A 19,184-nucleotide genomic window follows, 5' to 3' on the forward strand; every position below is an offset into this window, starting at 1 on the left:
TGGCGGTTCGATCCTGCCCGCTCCTTGATGCACGAGTTTGATTGCCGTGTCTCCACCTTGTGGCACTTTTACAAATGACATTACAGGCCTATCTGAACATTAATCACATGATTGCACAACCATGGACATTACTATTCTTTTATTACCATTTATTTGGCTGCTCTTATTGTTTTACATTTTTTCATATATTCTTCATATATTTTTTATATTGTGTATTTTTGTGTACAGTTATTTTATTTTTAACTTTTATTTGTATATTTTTACTTTATTCTTCCCTAGTTAAACTTACCCTTTATTTTAATTTTCATATTTATTTCCTATTCCTATTCCTATTCTTTTATTCTTAGGTCACGAGCAGTTGTCTAAGCATTTCACTGCATATCGTACTGTGTATGACTGTGTATGTGACAAATTTGAATTTTGAATTAATCATTAAAAAAATTTTTTTACATTTTCAAAAGCACTTAATGAACATAAACTGATGGCAGACGTCACTGTACAGTCACGGAAAGAAAGGGCGTGCAGTCGTGCACTTGTGAAACTGTCTACTAAAGAGACGAAAGGTGTTGCAGCAGAATAAACATCAAACCTTCAGTGCAAAACAATTATATCTTAGCAAGTGAAATATTCTTGAACCTAGTTCAAAACTATCATTTCTTAAAATAAATTTACATCGACCAAAGGTTACTAAATCTATAAGCAAAATTTTCTTGTTCTATTAGCAGAGAATTTCACTTCTTTCAAAAAATAAATTCCTAAAACTAGTAAAATTATGATTTGTTTTGCATTAAATTTCAGTAAATTTAATATAAAATTTATATCATATTTGTGGTTTGTTTTATGTAGTACAGAAAAACATATTAAACATATATATAAAAAATATTTTTACTTGCAAATCGATCAGATTTAAAAAGAGCAACATGGCTTAATACACCAGCACTGATGAATACAAGAATCTGATTGGCTTGAAGGGCCTTACTCATTTTCTGTACGATTTCCTATTCTTTGTGGTGCAATTCGATTTGCATTATCGAGTTCCTGATTTAATTTAATTCTAAGATAAATTTTAATTAAGAAAAATAACAAAAAAAAGAGTCCTTCATTATTATTAATAAAAGAATAGTTTTTTAAAAAATCAAAAAAACCATGCATTTCTGTCTGTAGAAAACCAAAGAAATAATATGTTACTAAAAGTAGAGATATACTGTTCTAAAGAAAAAACAAATAAAATAAAAAGTACTACAGGTTCATAATATCTTAAAAATTATTTAATCATTTGGTTAATTAGTTGGTTAATTTATAATTAATTAAATTTATTAATTTCTTTTTAAGAAATGCAAGATAACTTTAAATTGTCAATAACTTAGAGACTTTAAAAATTATCAAGGTTCAACAAGAGCTCATTATGCAAAAATTAAGCTTCAGAGTTGGCTAAAACGAACAATTTCTACGATGGCTGGTTTTGTTGAAAGTCAGTCAGAGGTATTCTATCTATTATTTTATATATATATATATATATATATATAAATAAAAAATAATAGATTTTAATTCTATGGTTGCATAGATCAGGATCTTGGGAGTTCAAACAGGAAAAGGATTGTTCATAATTACAGGAACGCTGACATCGTACATCTCCACACCTCTTGCATTACAAGGCATCATGTCCTGATGTAATGTAATATCACTATGTTTTAATATTGAGAAGATTATTTTTGAAAATATTTCTGTATGATTTATGCCAGGACTTTTAATTAAATTTAATTAAATTTTATTTTTATAGTGCTTTTAACAAGGCTTTACGGAATAAAAAAAAAATGATGGTAACACATTAAGAAAAATGTGACAAGGGAAAAACTTCCTGAGATGACAATAGGAAGATACCAGACTCAACAGGGAACCCATCCTCATTTGGGTGACACTTCTTCTCTGTAAAAACAAGCAGCTGTGTTTTTTCTTTATCTTATAAATGTTAAGGTTAAAGAAAGGATGACGAGGAAGCACTACACAAGTGGACTTTTCCACAACATGAAATCTAACTGTAAACAGTTTAAATTTGTTGTTGGTCTATCGACTCTGGAGCATCCAATCCGCACAGCGACTTGGCACAAGTTTCACGCCGAATACCCTTCCTGACGCAACCCTTTAATTTTTATTGGGGCTTCAGTGGCTGGGGTTTGGGCATCGGGTGGCCTTCCGCATCATAAACAGTTTAAAGTTTTGTTCTTTAAAAGATTAAAACTTGTCACTATTAATTAATTTTTAATATACTGGATACATAAATCACTTTTGGATGCTAATATTAACTTTGCTTTATATCACAGCTCTTCTCGCTGATTAGTTTCCAACACCAGCATGCCCTGGGAGTGTTACATCTGTGTTAGTGTACAGCTTGTTCAAACTGCTCAGTTACAATCCTACTTTGCATTTATGTATTAGTGCTTTGGGATGCATACTACAGTGAAGTAAGTGAAGTTCCTCATGTCAGTTATGTCAGTACTTACTCTGGGATTTCTCTGTGTATGCCTTCTGAAGGTCTTTCAGTAGCTGTTGTGCCACAGCAGGCAGACATGAAGCCACTAAACATCAGATTCAGGGGGGAAAGTTAGTACGGAATTAAATTAATTAGTGAACTATTACCTATATAACAGGTCAGGAGGTTTTCTTACATATAAACAACAAACAGTTACTCACTCAGTTATCTTCCACACTGTCCAGGAGTACAGGTATACTGAAAATGTATTCCGACGATATCTAGTGCACTAGGTGTAGGTTGCGAGCCGTTACCATGGTGACCTGAGCCGAGTGTTCCTACGGAGACATCAGGGAGAAGTTTGGGATTGAACCAAACCAGCGCGAAGCTAAATACACACACGGAGACCAGTTAGACGTAAACAGTAGCGGTATTTAACTGAAACACATTTAAAACGTAAACTACGTACCAATATATCTTATTTGTTCAGGAATAAATTACACATAAAGTGCTAAACATATATTCATACATTTTAATGTAAAAAAAACTCCGAGCGTTTTCCCGCGTCACGAAACAAACATACATGGAAGAAGGAAGCGGAAATCACGTGACAGGAAGAATTGTGGGTTTTGTAGTCCAATCGGTTTAATACCGTTATAGCAGCTCTACTACTACTACTAGTACTCATTATAATAATAACACAACATAAAACATTACCCCTGAGTAGGGCATGTATTAGTAGTAGTAGTAGTAGTAGTAGTAGTAGTAGTAAAGTCAGCAGTACTTAGAAGTTGATTAAACAATAGCACTTGATAATAGAATAGAATATAACATCATACAACATAACTTAACATAATGCAATATCATATAAAACATATAATGTAATGTAATAGAATAGAATATTCATTTATTTATTCATCTTCTATATCACACATGTCACACACCACACAGTCACACATTCATTTACACACTATGGGCAATTTTGGGATCCCAGTTAACCTAATCCGCCGGTCATTGTACTGCAATGAAAAAAACCGGAGTCCCCGGAGGAAACCCACCAAGCATGGGAAGAACATGCACACTCCATGCACACAGACCCTGAGATGGGAATCAAACCCGGACCCTGGAGGTGCTGTCCATAATAATATAATTTTTATCCATTTCTATCTTAGTTGGATAAGGGCGCCATCTAGTGGACCTCATGAAACTATTAAGAACTGAAAACTGTTAAAGTATTAGATTTTTTTTTCTTTTAGAAAGTTATTACAAGTTAGTAACATACATTATATGTTTTTGTATCAAGTTTTAAAAGTGTAGACTTAAAAGTAAGAGTGGTCAAAGTCGAACAAAGTCACTGAACCATTCTGCAGCGCAAATGAAATCAAACACGTGCCATTTTTTCCTCTTCAACTGAAGCATTTATTTAAAAAAATATATAATTTTGTACCAAAAAAATAGCAAAACTTTCGGTGCGAACCATTTTGAGACATTCTCATTATTAAAAAAAAATATATATACATATATAAATTAAAGAGTAAAAGGAGAAAAGAAATACGTGGTTTAAAAACATACCTTAAATTAAGATGTTTGTAGTCTAATTCCAATACAAACTTTTTGTTTTTTTTATATAAAAAGGAACTTAAATAAAAAAAATGCAAACATCAAACGTTGCATAACTTTATACAAGAGTAGAAAACATAAATAATAAAACAAAAAGATATATTCTACTTTCATTCATCATCTCCAGGAAAATAAAGTGCTAATAAAAATGTAGATGCAAAGGTTTAAGAACTTTTTACCATGTCCGTTGTTAAAATGAACTTACATTTACAACTAAAACAGCGACATCACCTAACGCGCGTGCAGTGCAGAGGTGGTGACGTCAGGGCGGGTGTGCGCGAGCCTGCGCGCGGGGCAGTAGTGGCGGGTGTGCGCGGTGTCCCCGGTGGCTCCGCAGATCGGACACGCGTAGCTCCTCAGCACGGGACACAGCACGCGGCCGTTGCGCGCCTTGAGCCGGTGGCTGGTGTAGATCTCGGCGCTCTCTCCGTTCTGCCTGCAGAAGCCGCACACGGTTTTCTGGCCCGGTTCCTCCTGCAGGCTTCCCACAGACCGGCTACTGATGCTGGATCTGCCCGGGGTAGTCTCGCAGTGCCACGAGCGCGGCGCCTCGAGCTCCGTCCACGCGCCTCGTGAGGGAGACTGCTGGATCTCACCTGCGCGTGCCAGCCGGGCCACCATGGCTCTGAGACCCAGGTAGTCATGCCACATGATGAAGTCCTGAGGAGGAGGAGGAGGAGAAATGGTTTGTCGTCCCGTGAAGTCCTGCTCCATGGATGTGAGAGGGGAAAAGTGAAAACGCACGTATACGCGCGCGCTGTATTTATACACGCGACCTTGCAACAATGTAACACTTTGTTACATTTGTTTGGAATTTCAGACGCATTTGTCTCGTGCGCAGAATCAGTGCGAGAACTTTAATCACCTTTTAACCTTCGACCTGTTTATCTACGGCAAAGCTTATAATAAGGTATTAAAGCTGATGGATGGTGAATTAATTACCGCACATTGAGAATGACGTGAAGCATAACGTAATAGCTCAGTTACTCAAATTATTGCATACTTTGCAATTTACACACATACTAAATTCACTGTCACTTATATGCTCAGCACAGCTACTTAGGTTTGTACCTAATTAATACTGATTTTTTTTTTTACTTAGATGCTTAAACATAAACTCATTATGTATCTTGCAGTGTTTTTAGATTTTTATCGCACAAGTAACTTCCGGTCAGTTCTCATTGTTATTATTATTGTTTATATTAATTAGGCTATATATTTTTTATTGTTGGTAGTAGTAGTAGTGGTCAGTACATTTTCCATTGGTATATTGCGGACTTTTCCGCATCCTTATCTATCGCAGGTGTATGCACCAGGACCCAGACAAACGAAGTAAAAAGGTCCCCACTAGGTCACAGTGTCTAACACCGGCGCCCTCAGGCTCAGACCCGACAGCTTTGAGTGACAGGACACAACATTGTATCGTGTAGGCGTTGAGGGTGTGTGTGTGTGTGTGTGTGTGTGTGTGTTGGGGTTGTTCGTTTAGCTTCATGCACACTGTGAATAATTATTTTAATCTTCCCTCCTGATTAAAAGCAAGGGAGTTTTTCATTAAGTCCAGCCATGGCCAAAAGTTTTGAGAATGACAAATATTAATTTAAATATAATATAAATTATAAATACAAATTAATAATTATATAAATTAAATTAACATCTGCTGCTTCTGTTTTTGTTTAGATCTTTTTGTCAGATGGTACTGTGGTGTAATAAAGTATAATTACAAGCATTTTATAAGTGTCAAAGGCTTTTATTGGTAATTTACATTAAGTTTATGCCAAAAGTTAATATTTGCAATGTTGACCATTTTTTAAGACCTTTGCCACATTCTGACTGATGGCAGCGCATTTGTACATAATCAATGCTTAGAGTTTGTCAGAGTTCTGTCCCAAGCTTCTTGAGGATTGACCATGCTGTAAGTTCTCAGTGGGATTAAGATCTCGGGAGTTTTCTGGCCATGGACCCAAAATTTAAATCACTTAGTTATCATGTTTGACTTGTGGCAAATGATGTAGGTTACTTATTTCACTGTCAATATCAACAGGCATAAAACAATATTATAGACACCCATAAGGCAAAGAGAAGATTTTGTACACCCCAGCCAAAAAAAAAAAAATCTAAAAATTATCATTTCAATTAGCTTATGCAATGTCAGAACATTTATTTCCATTCAGAGTCATATTAATTTCCCTTTAAGACCTTGTATTGGTTGTTGCGATGTTGGGATGTTGCGTAAAGACTTCTCCAGCACGTTCCAAAGACTCTCAATAGGGTCAAGTTCTGGAGTTAAGGTGGTGACCAATCCATGTGTAATAATGCTCCATGAACCACCTTTTTCACAATTTAAACCCAAAGAATCCATCCTGGCATCGTCATCTTGGAATATGGGGTCATCAGGGAATCCCTCTTTTTTCTTACCTTGATGCACCCATCACTCTGGAACTGGGTAAATCTGGACTCATCAGACCACATGACCTGTTTCCAATGCTCCACAGTCTATTCTTTATACTCCCTCTCATTTAAGAAATCAGAAGCTACTCAGTGCATCAGTTAGGGGTAAGTTACTTGTTTCCTGCTGAACCATATTTATCACTGCAGTAATTATCCAATGGAAGGGTCCTAACTATTTGATTAGTTAAATCCAGGTAGACTCTTTTTTTTATTTTGCGATCAGGCAGTATGTAGCCGGATGTCTCTGTTGATATTAAGGACACAAAGCTTTTACTGGGCTTTCTGTACACTTTTATTTATTTTACTAAAAACAGAAAAAAATAACATTCACATCAACAATCATCCTTATCAGAAGTGTGGTAATAGGAATATCTTTACAGGAAAAGTAAAATACGATATAAAAAAAAAAAATGTCATCAATTAGCGTGTCAGATATCCAACAGTGCTGATTAGGAGAACCTCACCGGCGTGGATTATTATTCTAATTCTTTTAAAAAATATATAATTAAACTAAATTATCATGGAGTCGGTTTAAAAGAAAGAAAGACAAATGAAAGCAACGTGCAAATCTGCCTTTACGTCAATGCTTCTACTTTCTGATGTGAAAAAAGCCACATCGTTCTACAGATCAAACAAATGATCACATGGGCAACGGTGTATCATGATTTATTCTCACAGAACTAAATCAAAAAATTATTTTTTTTAAAAAAAGGTAGATTGTTAACAGTCAGATTTTATTTTACTTCTGTTTATTTATTTATTTTTTACAGCTCAGTCAGCACTGATCGTAAAACAAGAAAATTTCTGCTGCTAAAAATAAAAAAGTCACTATCTTATAAAACAAACAAACCCTTCAAACTATGTCATCATTTCGTAATGGACTGTACAGACACACGTATAGACTATATTTATAATAAATAAGGATTTTGGCCTTGGAATGGTCAGGAAATGTCTGCTTTACTACAGATAATAAAATGTGACCAGCCAAGTAAAGAGTTTCTATCGAAGCTTCAGCTCGGGGAAAGCACAACGCACGCCGACACAGTTTTGTTCAGACTGGTGCACAAGCCGAAACCGAATCCAGAAAGCTGTTAAACAAATAATATACGTATGTGAAGGGAAGAAGCAGATGTGGTGGTACATGTATGAATGTTTTCTGTAATGTCTAAGAATAAACACCAACAGAAAAAAAAAAATTATAAATTGGCAGAGAGTTCGAACACATCTCTTGCACCGGCGTCACTGGAACTGGGGTGGCAAACTTCCCATCATGCCTCACGCCTTCAGTCACAAAGACACACGTCCTGTCTGACAGGTGGAAGGTCAAAGCAGTCATCCTCCTCCAGCTCCAGTTCTCGATCAGATGGGGGGATGGGGGGGGCATGGTCGCAATTCTGTCCGCGCACGTGCTCGCGACGGGGACAGGAAGGAGGCAGCCGTCTCTCTTCGGCGTCCCTGCACGGGTGGGATTCTGTACAAGTGGTGTTCGGAGGGAATGGATGGAAGTGTCTTTGTATCTGGTGAGGGTTAAACGTCCGTGGAGAAGTAGAGCGTGTTCCTCTTGAGCTCGGCGAAGGAGATGGGAGGATGCTGTAGGTAGTAGAGCAGCACCTGGACCTGAGGACGGGAGACAGAGATGACGGTTATCACATGATCTGAATTAGATCAGCTTTAAAACCGCAGACTGGAAACCAGCTAGGGGAAGACGTTAACAATGAACTGTACTAATTTTGACATGTATACTCGTATGTTGTTTTCCATAGGTTTGATCACCAAGTACCTGAGGGAACTACTGAACGAATAGGAACAGGGTTTCAGGCAGAAGGACGCATAGGAGGTGTAGGCTGGCATCAAGCAGATAACTGGCAAGAACGCAAAACATTGGGGTCTAGAAGCGCTAGCGAACCTGAATTCACTCTTCAATCTTTTGAGCATGATGATCCACCTGCCCCCACCAACAGCACTCTTCTCCAACTCCCCTTAAAAACAAACATCTTTTATAGACTATTTATGTTTTTTTTGTTTTTTTTAAGGTTGCAACTTTTAAATAAAAGCCACTCTGTGTGAAGTCAGATTGAGACATTTGTTAGCTATGGAAATCTATTGGAATGTCTGCTCTTTGTTGTAGTTCGCATTACGACCACTAGATGGAGCAAGAATACTGAATTCAGGGTCAAGCTTGGGCTGGAAAACCTGGCCATGTCAATTAGTAAAAGCAGGAATGTTAACATCACCGGGTGTGTGAGACGAGTGTATCCTGTATCTGACTTCCATACTGCCGGGTTCTTCCATAACGCTGTGTTATTTTGATCTAGGAGTAATAAACGACGTTATAATGCATCTAATAAGAGATATAGCATAGTCATTATTCTATTTGTGGCAAATTATTGAGCAGATTGTATATACGAGTGTGTGAGTAAGAGAGTGTGTGTGAGTTGCGTGTGTGTGTATACCACCTGGCAGACCTCCAGCACTCTTCCTAAAAACCCAAATACAGCTGTGGGACTATTTAGACCTCTGGACTAAAAACAGAATCGCCAACAGCATGGGAGCGAGGAACAAAACACACACAGACAAGCCACAGAAAACCACACAGGGAAAGAGTAACCACATCTGGCTGGAGCATATGTATCTGGCATCCTGGGAAACCGTTCAGATAGTGGCAGCTGAGATTGTCTGAAAACGAAACCTTTTGAAATCTGTTCTGCAGAAGCAAACTTAATATATGAGGGGAATGAAATGATAAATAAAGAAACCTGTAACCGAACTGTAAACGATGTTCATTAATACAGATGGCTTTAAAGTTACTCACTACACTTAACATCACTCATTACAGACATGCAGCTCACACGCATGTGCACAGTGACTACTGTAGGACAGTGTTATGTCTGTTATTGTTGTTGTTACTTAATTACCCCTAATGCTGTGTGTGTGTGTTATTTCCTAGTTTTGAAAAAAAATGTAGAAAATAAATCCACTTGTGTCTGGTACTATATATTTATTGTGTGTGTTTACCTGTGCCATGACATCATGTGACCAGATATCGGAGGCCAGTGTGATGTGAGGTTTGCTGGTTTCGGCTTCGGACGGCCTCAGCAGCGTAGGCCCGAACACCGTGGCCAGGTTGTGTAGCGACATTTTGTTCACCGGTTCCTTTTCAGCCACCCTGCATAAAATTTTAAATGACAAAGTTATTTCCATATGCTAACATGAATGCTATAATATCCTGAGAGTCCTCATAAGGTATCATAAGCACATTATTACACTAAGGGTTTACTAGTGTTCACACCTTGAACCTTACAACATTGATATAATTAATGATACTCAACCGAATAGGTATTGACCTGGTGCTTGGCAGGGATACGATGCGTTATAATGCTTATAATGCCTCATCAATGTGTTTGTGTGTGTCGTACCTCTTTAAGTGCTCCAGTAAGGTGAGAAATGTGATGAGGTTGGGGTCGGGCAGAGAGCGCAGCAGGTGCATCATGCAGTTCTCCTTGGCTGCGGGGTCCGACAGAACTGCAACGACACGACCACACAAGACTTAACACTCCACCTTCATACACTGAACAACAACTGTTTGCTCGCTCCGTGCTAACCCAACCAAACCGGATCAAACCCAACCCAACCTGACCAAATACAACGCGATTCAACCAAACCCAACCTGACCTGACCAAATACAACCCAACCCAACCTGTGACCCCTACGCAGTGTGCACTTCCTCGCCGAATCCCCGCCAGATGTCTTTTCACGTTAAGTGGCAATCTGTTAGAGGTGGGAAAGGTGGATGAGGTGAAAGGTTAAAAGGTCATACCGATGCCCTCCATGAAGGCCGGGTAGAGACGGTCAGTGAGCAGCGGCTCAGGCAGCTCTCTGAAGTAGAGCTTAAGCGTGCCGGCGATGGCGTTGATGTCCATGTCACTCAACATCACCAGGATGTCTTTGGTGTCTAAAGAAGAGAGAGAAGAAAATAAAGACAGATGTTATATTGGTGGTGTCAATCAATTAAAAATTTTATCTAGTTAATCACGGTACTAGTCAGTCACGATTTATCACAGTTTTAAAATATGTGTATTATAAACGTGCAATGTAGGTATAAAAAATATAAAAAATAATGCATGATCAACCGGTTAGAGGAAACAGATTTTGTCGTTTTATAATATCTCAAATGGGTGATTTCACTGTGATTATTGGGAGCCATTAGGATCAAATGAAGCCATTAGGATTAATTTGCGTGAAATTGTAAATAATTGTAACGTTAAAATTTCTAAACTAATCATTAATGCGTTAATATTGACAGCCCTAATATACACACACCACACACACACTGTATTCTGTACTGTATACTAAATACTGTATACTCTATCATATAAGTAACCCATAGCTTTCCTTGTTATTTTCTGTGTGTGTGTGTGTGTCTGTGTGTGTTTATTAGGGCAGCTGGAGCAGGTCAGTCCTCTCTCTGACCTTTCCCACAACTCGGCTACTTTTAGACATGTTTACAGAGTCGAGGAAGACTCTATAAAGGGCGGTGCGGAGAGATGGAAAAAAAAAAAAGAAACCAGGGCTGTGATTTTTTTACTTTATTTCTTTTTACAAATATGACGATCCTAAACCACATAACTATACGAGTATGAATTGTTTCCAATCAGCACAATCCGTGAACATCCCGTCAGACTGGGGAAAAAACGGACGGCTCAGCAAATCCGGCACACGCAGGCGATCCTGAACCCACAATAACAATCCGTAGATATTTTCTGGAGCAATCAGAGAAAGGGCTTACTGGTATCAAAGGCCGCTTTGAGCGCCTGAATGTCGGTGGCCACGCCGGAGATGCGGTAGATCCCGACCTCGTCGATCCCTCTTTTCTCCACCTCTTCGATGCACTGCCGCACGATGTAAGGCACCTTGGAGCGCTCACGTCTGATCAGACACACACACACACGGATACATTAACAAGGAGAAATCTCTGTTCAGTGCAAATACTTACAACCAAGTACTGTTTAATTTCAGTTATTAGTTAACAACTGCACAACATTTTACTGTTAGCAGGGGCTCCCGCAGGGTTTTTATCCAAACGTCCGCTCAGGTCATCTGAGCGCAATGAGGGGAAACTTTGGTGTGATCTGTAAATGGGACACGGAGGGCCAAAAAAGGGGGAAACTACTGTTGCAAAAAAATAATTCACCCCTTTAAAATGGTCTTAAAGTCACTGCAAAAACCACGCCGTACTGTAATGTTTTTTTAAACGTAAAAAAAAAAATGCTTGTGGACCATTTTGCAATCCCACAAACTGAAAGCCTCTTCTCCAAGAACCAAAGCTCGAGAATGTAGCTTCACTGTGAGAGTCGTACATGGAGAGCATTGAAATGAAATGGAAAATCTTCGTCTATGATCGTGATCAGACTGCCAGAGTCAATTCTCAAACCCTGGCCTCCCAAGAACTCCTATAATGGCACAAACATGTGGAAATGACTTGGAGTGATCTCAAGACTGTACTGTATGTGGCGATAACTCCCACCCGAGATGCTGCAGTCTGTTTTTTTTTCTATTAAAGAAAAGGGCCATTACAGGAGTTCCTGGGAGGCCAGAGTCCCAGACGTCTGATCACAGCTCCCGCGTACTGAGGGAACTTTCTACCCTGATGGTTTCCAAGCCCTAGTGAAACACTGGGATGAAAGCATTAGTGTAGCTGAGCTTTGTTTTTTTTAACTCTCATAACTGTGTTCTGTTATTCTGTACAATCCGGGATATTATTACATATTAATATTCAGTACAATTAATGGTCCTTTTAGAATGAAACAAAACTGTGCATTTAATACATGAATAAATAAGACGGTCCTCATTTCCTGCTGAAGCCAGACATGTGAACCCGCCTGGTTGCTTACGACCTCGTAATCACGTGGAAACCACTTCCGAGAACGCAATGCAACTTTTACTTTCATCACAGTAAAATTCATGGTGATTGCATTTGTCATGTGTGTCAGATTCACACAGGCTGCAGCTGCTTCTGTTATCTTTCCCGTCTTGCAGCTCTCCTCCCTCTTTTCCCGTCTTGCAGCTCACCCCTCGATACCTGATGACTACCATCGTATCATCACAGGAAAAAACACAAAAATCTGCAACAACGGAGTTCTGAGAACGTGAATCACTGGATTCAAATACACACACACACACACACACACACACACACACACACACACACACACACACACACACACACAAAAGAAACTGAAAGACATACTTCGTCACTACGCTGATTTTGACTCCGAACACACCGCTCTGCTTCTTCGAAGGTGTCCTCTTCAAACTCAAGTCCCGACTCGTGAACTTCATCGAGAACTCGACTTTGATCTGAGCGCAGGGTGTAAAAAAAAAAAAAAAGAAAAGATAAATCAGAATCCATCAAAGCTATTAAAATGTAAACAATATAGTGAAGGTATTAAACGAGAACGTATTCTCTTCTTACCCCGTTCATCTCGATCACATCCACGTGCCAGTTCTTGGATTGGACAGTCTGTGGGTCCAACTATAAAAAAAATAAAAATAAAGATAGCGTTTGAGTCTTTAGGGCTTTGAGGCTTTGAAAAAAAAATAAAACAAAATCATCCTGAAAATAATACATATTTAATTACAATTAATCATAATTAAAATTAAAGTGTTCTATTCATGGTTAAAGTATTGGAGCCGCATCACAGCATGCTGTCGCTGATTATTCTTCTATAACAGCACACCCTGATGTGTATTAATCATTATAGGATGTTGTGAATCTGTTCCAGCGTGAGTTTCCATATAAACGCACAGAGACATCTTCACATACTGTCCACACGCCCTTACATACAGGAATTTGTCCAAGCTAGTGTTTACATCTGCAGCTCGAAGACTCAATTTTCCCATTTACCTCCTGCATGGAAATTCCAGGAGCACATGACGAGGCTGGGAAAGATTCCTGGGAAGCCAACAAGCTGATCCGTTTCACTTTGCGTATTATTAGATTTCAGAGCAGTAAACTCCTAATGAAGTTAACTTTAGTGCCGTGGAACAGCACTGCATCACGGTCATGGCACATCTGTGGCTAGCGCCGGTCAAAGTTTACAAGATCCAGATGTGTTTGTAGCATGGCGTTCCCACATAACTACCGAACGAATAGGCGCCGAATGCGATGTTAGCTTTGATCTTTTTATTACCGAGAAATGCGTATGAAAATTTTTAAGCAAATGTTTGATGGGTAAAGAGTTGTACACAGGGCATGGTGGAGGCCTGATGTCAAACCCTGGTGTCTGTTTTGTTTTGTCCTTGTTATCATATCTGAGGACGTCCTGAACCGAAGCTGTGCTAAATCCATTAACGTATCAGATACACACACTCTGGAATTCAGCCGTTCCCCCGCGCTATGGGCTCCCATGGGCTTTTGGGAGAAAGCGTGTCAGGCATGATTGATGATACTAAAGAGAAGGCACCCTTCATCTTAAAATAACTTGTCAATCAAACCCAACACTACAACAACAAAACGTCAAGAACTGTTCAGTGTGCTGGATCTCACATTTAGATTATTTTTATTTGGACAGTATGTGATATCATCCACAAATAAGTGCTAGTGTGTTTATACACCCTATAGAAAGGGTAAAAGGGCCTAAAGGCTCTGTCTAGGAAGTTTTAAGCACTTTAGAGGTTCTACGTAGAACTCTTAAGAAACTCTTTGATTACAGAGTATTGCACTGTGCATTGTTTATGTCATTTTACCGATTAAGGAAAAAAGTGTGTACGCTATCTATTCCTCCATCCAATCCCGTATACAGTATATGCATCAACCCCATCTGCCCATCTATTCATCCCGCCACATCCATCCAAAAGTCCAAAAATTACTCCATCTAATGTGCCCAATCCAACCTGTCTAATTCTTTATCATAACCATCAATCCATCACTTTGGTTAATCATCTATACAACCAATTTGTTTTATACTTCTATGACATCTTTCTATCCAAGTCCACCCATCCACCCAATCCAAGTCTCACATTCAATCCATCTGTATAAACATGCATCCATCCATACATCCAATCTGTCTAACCTATAGGATCTATAACATCCACCAAAAAGTCCATTCATGCATTCAACCTGCCTGCTTCATCCATCCAATCATTATAATCCGCTCAATCAGTCCAACCCGTCTGTGTAATCCATCCATACATTCATTCATTCATTTATCCAGTCAGTCAAGCAGTCCAATCCAATCATTCATCTGTGTAATCCATCTATTTACTTAAAAGAATCAGTATTTTTCATTAGGTATTTATCTATCCATTTATCCATCCAATCCGATCATTTATTCAATCAATCCAATCAGATTCATCCACCCATCCAATCTGTCTCATCCATCTAATCTGTCCAATCCAACCATTTAATCCGACCAATTAGATAGACAACCATCCACTCATCCATTGCATCTATCCAATCAATGAAGTCAAACATCCATCCCTCGTAAGATTCCAAACATGTGCGAAGTACAACTATAAAGTCCCTTTAAAGTATCTGTACTTAACCTGAAACATTCGGTAGATTGCAATATATCCGCATCACAAAGCTTAAGCTATCGTTCTGTCCACTGACCACCTAAAAACTTTCTGCTTATCATGTTGCCCAGCAACTAAAGCACTATCATCACTGATCACTGCGAATATCAACAACAAACGTAGTTATTTTTTGAACACTACTGTAGATATCATCACATGTTCGCTTTGTTCGTGCCTGGGAACATCAGTGACTGTGACAAACTCTGGCCCTCGAGCTTCAACAAACATGACTAAAAACCCAGCAGCGTCTCAGTGACATGGGGAAAAATATCTAATGTCCTCCCTTGAAGGGGGAAAAAAAAACCCTGAAATCCTAATTTTGCATCCGCATGCAATGTGTTTGAAGTCGTAATTTAGTATGCTTCAAGCACAAGCTCTGATATACATCATCTAAAATGTCTCGGCTCTCGGCTCAATGTACTGGTTTAACCTTGACCTTTCTGAAGAATAACGAAATGTCTTTCTGATGCATAAATGTGTCATCTTCCATGTTCTATCCCTCAGCTGACGAGTCAATAAATCTCCTTCCCAAATCCCTGTTCTTTAAACCACTGAAGGTGAGCCTGGATTTATTTACGTTCTTCCTCCTTCTCCCAGACTCAGACTCATGGAGAGTGAAGATCAGAGGAGGAGAAGGACCATCTTCGACCTCTTAATAGTTTAATTTATGACTCGAGTGCTGCTTTTCCTTCCAGATTTGGCGACTTGGGTGAGGACAGGAAGTGCGTCGGAGAAGCGTTTGATCTGACATGAATAATTAAACAGTTCGGGAGCTATGTAAGAGGAACGCCAAGTGGGTAATGGAAACTGTCCTGTTTGTACGTGAGAAAGTTGTCTGTTTATTGCGAAGGTATGAAGAAGAGGAGAAGAAAAAAATCCTTTCAAAGCAGCTAGTCATGAACTCGCATAACCTCAGTTTGTCCTGAGGGACGATCATCAGTATAGATCTTGTTTGAATTAAAACCATAGCACGATTATCCATCAAGTCTTTTCCTGTGTGGCATTTGCTCGGGGGAAAAAAACAGACTGGTATGGCGTCATATGGATGTTAATTAATGTTTCAATCCTCAAAAAGCAAGGGAACCACATTGTCCTCATCAGGGACATGGTGGTCCAAATTTCTGCATCTAAAACAAACAACACAATCCGTTTTCCACGAACTCTAACTAACACTTTCTGTTTCTGATTCCCGTAAACATCTCTCCCGACTTAAACACAATCCTTTAATGCAACTAAATGACTGGCCCCGCTCACACACTCCCCTATACACGAGTACAGGAACGCATCTCGCAACCCGGTTATTAAAAAGCATCGTTCTGTGCTTCCCTGTGGGAAAAGGCGCGTTTCCCGGGGGATACGAAACCACAAACTGCACGGCTCAGGGATTTATTTATACAGCGTCCACGATCGATTCGGGCGAAGCTGGGTTGGACGAGAGAGAGAGAGAGAGAGAGTGAGCGATGTGTGGAAAAACGCCGCCCTTTAAAGCAAACTCTCTGTGGACAGATGAGGCAGTTCCCCAAATGTAGAGCTGAATGCCCAAGAGACACTCGGAAACAAAAGGATGTCACATTCCTGAGTGGGACATATTATTGTGGTTGCTTTATCCCCCCCAAAAAATCAGATGGCAGGTTTTGTTTTGTTTTTTTCTGCTCAGAGTTTCAGAATCAAATCACTCCATCATGTTGTAAAACTACGAATGGAGGAAAACCTGCAGACGTCTCTCTTTCTCGCTCTCTGCCGTCGGCCTGTTGCTTAGTACTGCAGGAACACTGTGTCCTCTGACTACTACAACCCTCCTTCACTTTGTTCATGTGTGTGTGGGGGGTTCGAGTTCCAGTTGCAGCAAACAGGATGGCGTGTGCTCAGCAGGAAAAATCATTGATTCTCAATGATCACAGACACACTGAGCCTTCTGACTGACACCAGACGCGAGAGGAAGGATACCAGGTGCAGTTGCTGTGTGAGAGTGTGAGTGTGTGTGTGCGTGCACGTGGTGTACGTCTGCCCTTGGAACAGTGTGTGTTCTGCTTTGGCATGCAGGCGAGCCACTGACAGACGGACTGTACATGGACGCACACGCCCTGACTTACGTTACCACTGACCTCTCGCACAACACACATCCGCACACACACCATAGAAAACACAGCTGAATTTGAAAATAGAAAATATACGTCTCTTTCTCACTCTCGCACTCTCTTTCTCAACACACACACAGACTTTAACATTACTGCATTAGATAAGTATTGACTAAATACCAAAAAAAAAAAAAAAAGAAAAAAGATTTAGATATGATGCATTAACACATTTCCGCTTGTCTGAACTCTGCCTCTGAAAATCTGCCTCGGCCGTCTGCGAATCCACTTTAATTAAAAGAAGCCTCTTTTAAACCAACTCCTGCTTAATTTGCTTATCTGCACTAATCCGCACTTCCTTCAATCACGCCGAGCTCCGTGCATCACCTTCAGCGAGGAGTTAGTTGCGAAAACACTTACATTCCCCCAATTTTACGCATCGTTTGCGATCCCAGGTTTATTTCCATCCAAGTCTGGAGATGAAACTCGACAGAAAGCAGCGTGCGTCTCTCTGGTACAACGAGCACATGAGACAGAGGTCACACAAGTGCAGGTGGACGATGTGCATGTAAATTTCAGCATGTGCCGCAGTGATCTCTCTGTTAAGTGTTTTGTAAGCTTCTGGAATGAACATGCCGCTAAAAACACAAGCGCTTTATACAGTACATGTGCAATATTACTGTAATTTGTGCAATACTAAGCAGTACTCTGATATGCAATATTCATTATTTATTCGATTTGCTTAATAAACCTCACTGCTGCTCCTGCTCCATTTGTAGTTCTCTTTAATTCAGTCGTGTCCAATTCCTCCCCGTCACTAGGGGGCTCCCACGATAAGGCTACTACAACCACTCAGTAGGGAGGGCTGAAGACCATCACGTTTTCTCCGAACCACATGAAACCAGCCGATCGCATCTTTTCAAACCATTGGGGGCGGAGTAACACACTCGGAGGACAGCGAGTCCTCCACTCCTTCCGCGTGCGCGAGCTCACAGACGCCCCTGATTGGCTGTAGAGCCGTGATTAATGTGGAGCACTAAGTACCTCTCATCCCTCCCCTCTGAGAGAGCTCGGCCAATCAGCTCTCTCTGGACCTCCGGCTGTGAGGGGTTACAGCATCACCCGGGGATCGAACCAGCGATTTCTGGATGATAAGGCGAGCGCTTTCCCACTGCGCCAATATAGCTCTTTCTGGTTTTGAAAGTCACGCAACTCCACCAAAAGCTTTAAAAGACTTGTTAATTAACGCTGATGAATCTGCGCCGGATTTAGCGCTCACGTAATGAAGCCATCAGGTTATGAAGGTTGGAAGGAGGAGGAGGAGGAGGAGGAGGAGGAAGAGCAGTCGTGACCACTGAGCTGCATGACATGAGTGAGATGAACAGGAAATGGGGGATGCATTTAAAAACAGGGCAAGGGAGGGTAAACTGGGTCCCATTCAATTTAATAAGCCCAATAAGGAACGCCATTTTGGGTGCAACTAAGTGTCTGTGTGTGTGTGTGTGTGTGTGTGTGCCTGAGGGGGTGAAGGCCAGTGAAGATTTATACCGGCTGTTAGCGGCCATTAGGGACGGATCGGCATTTAAAATAAAAAATGTAAATGTGTGGAGGTGGAGGATGGGGTTTCATTCAGGATTAATAAAGCTGACGTTTTTATTACATTTCCGCTCGTGATGCACCAGCTCACCTCTCGAAGAGCATCCCTCTTTCTTTTTCTCTCTACACACACACACACACACACACACACACACACACACAGGAGAGATGAATGCCGGGCTTTAATGGTCAGACGCAGTGACCCGGTCAAGAAAAGAAGCTCTTTAAGAGTTCATTCATACCTTGGCCGGTGTACACACACCTCCACGCTCAGCCCGCTCGGCCTCAAAGGAGCATTCAGAGCGAAAGAGAGGGGAATGAGGAGCGAGTGTTTGAAATGGAGAGGGTCGGGCAGTCAGAGGCAAATCCAGGTTTATTTACATGGATTATTGTGCGTGAGA

The 19,184-nt window shown here is 40.2% G+C and overlaps 2 protein-coding genes across 9 annotated transcripts in view; both read right to left on the reverse strand.

Moving 5' to 3' along the window:
• Positions 1 to 3,074, reverse strand: part of zswim7 (zinc finger, SWIM-type containing 7) — a 30,286-nt gene extending 27,212 nt beyond the window's left edge. The window contains exons 1-3 of one of the 4 annotated variants that reach the window (XM_053484820.1): positions 3,054 to 3,074; positions 2,692 to 2,858; positions 2,502 to 2,576 (exon numbers count right to left, since the gene is read on the reverse strand). In XM_053484820.1, the coding sequence (XP_053340795.1) occupies positions 2,502 to 2,576; position 2,692 (76 nt within the window). In that variant the 5' untranslated portion in view covers positions 2,693 to 2,858; positions 3,054 to 3,074. Of the gene's footprint in view, positions 1 to 2,501; positions 2,577 to 2,687; positions 2,859 to 2,939 lie in introns of all 4 variants that reach the window. The other 3 variants (XM_053484823.1, XM_053484821.1, XM_053484822.1) reach the window with 3 other exon arrangements.
• Positions 3,075 to 6,817: 3,743 nt separating this feature from the next.
• The window catches only part of abr (ABR activator of RhoGEF and GTPase), a 137,337-nt gene continuing 124,970 nt past the window's right edge, over positions 6,818 to 19,184 (reverse strand). For all 5 annotated transcript variants that reach the window (XM_053485939.1, XM_053485938.1, XM_053485940.1 and 2 more), the window contains 7 exons: positions 13,011 to 13,070; positions 12,786 to 12,895; positions 11,325 to 11,464; positions 10,356 to 10,490; positions 9,955 to 10,060; positions 9,554 to 9,704; positions 6,818 to 8,155 (listed from right to left, as the gene is read on the reverse strand). In XM_053485939.1, the coding sequence (XP_053341914.1) occupies positions 8,066 to 8,155; positions 9,554 to 9,704; positions 9,955 to 10,060; positions 10,356 to 10,490; positions 11,325 to 11,464; positions 12,786 to 12,895; positions 13,011 to 13,070 (792 nt within the window). In that variant the 3' untranslated portion in view covers positions 6,818 to 8,065. The remainder of the gene's footprint in view (positions 8,156 to 9,553; positions 9,705 to 9,954; positions 10,061 to 10,355; positions 10,491 to 11,324; positions 11,465 to 12,785; positions 12,896 to 13,010; positions 13,071 to 19,184) is intronic.

This window comes from Clarias gariepinus, chromosome 24, assembly GCF_024256425.1.
Source record: "Clarias gariepinus isolate MV-2021 ecotype Netherlands chromosome 24, CGAR_prim_01v2, whole genome shotgun sequence".
Classification (NCBI taxonomy): Eukaryota; Metazoa; Chordata; class Actinopteri; order Siluriformes; family Clariidae; genus Clarias; species Clarias gariepinus.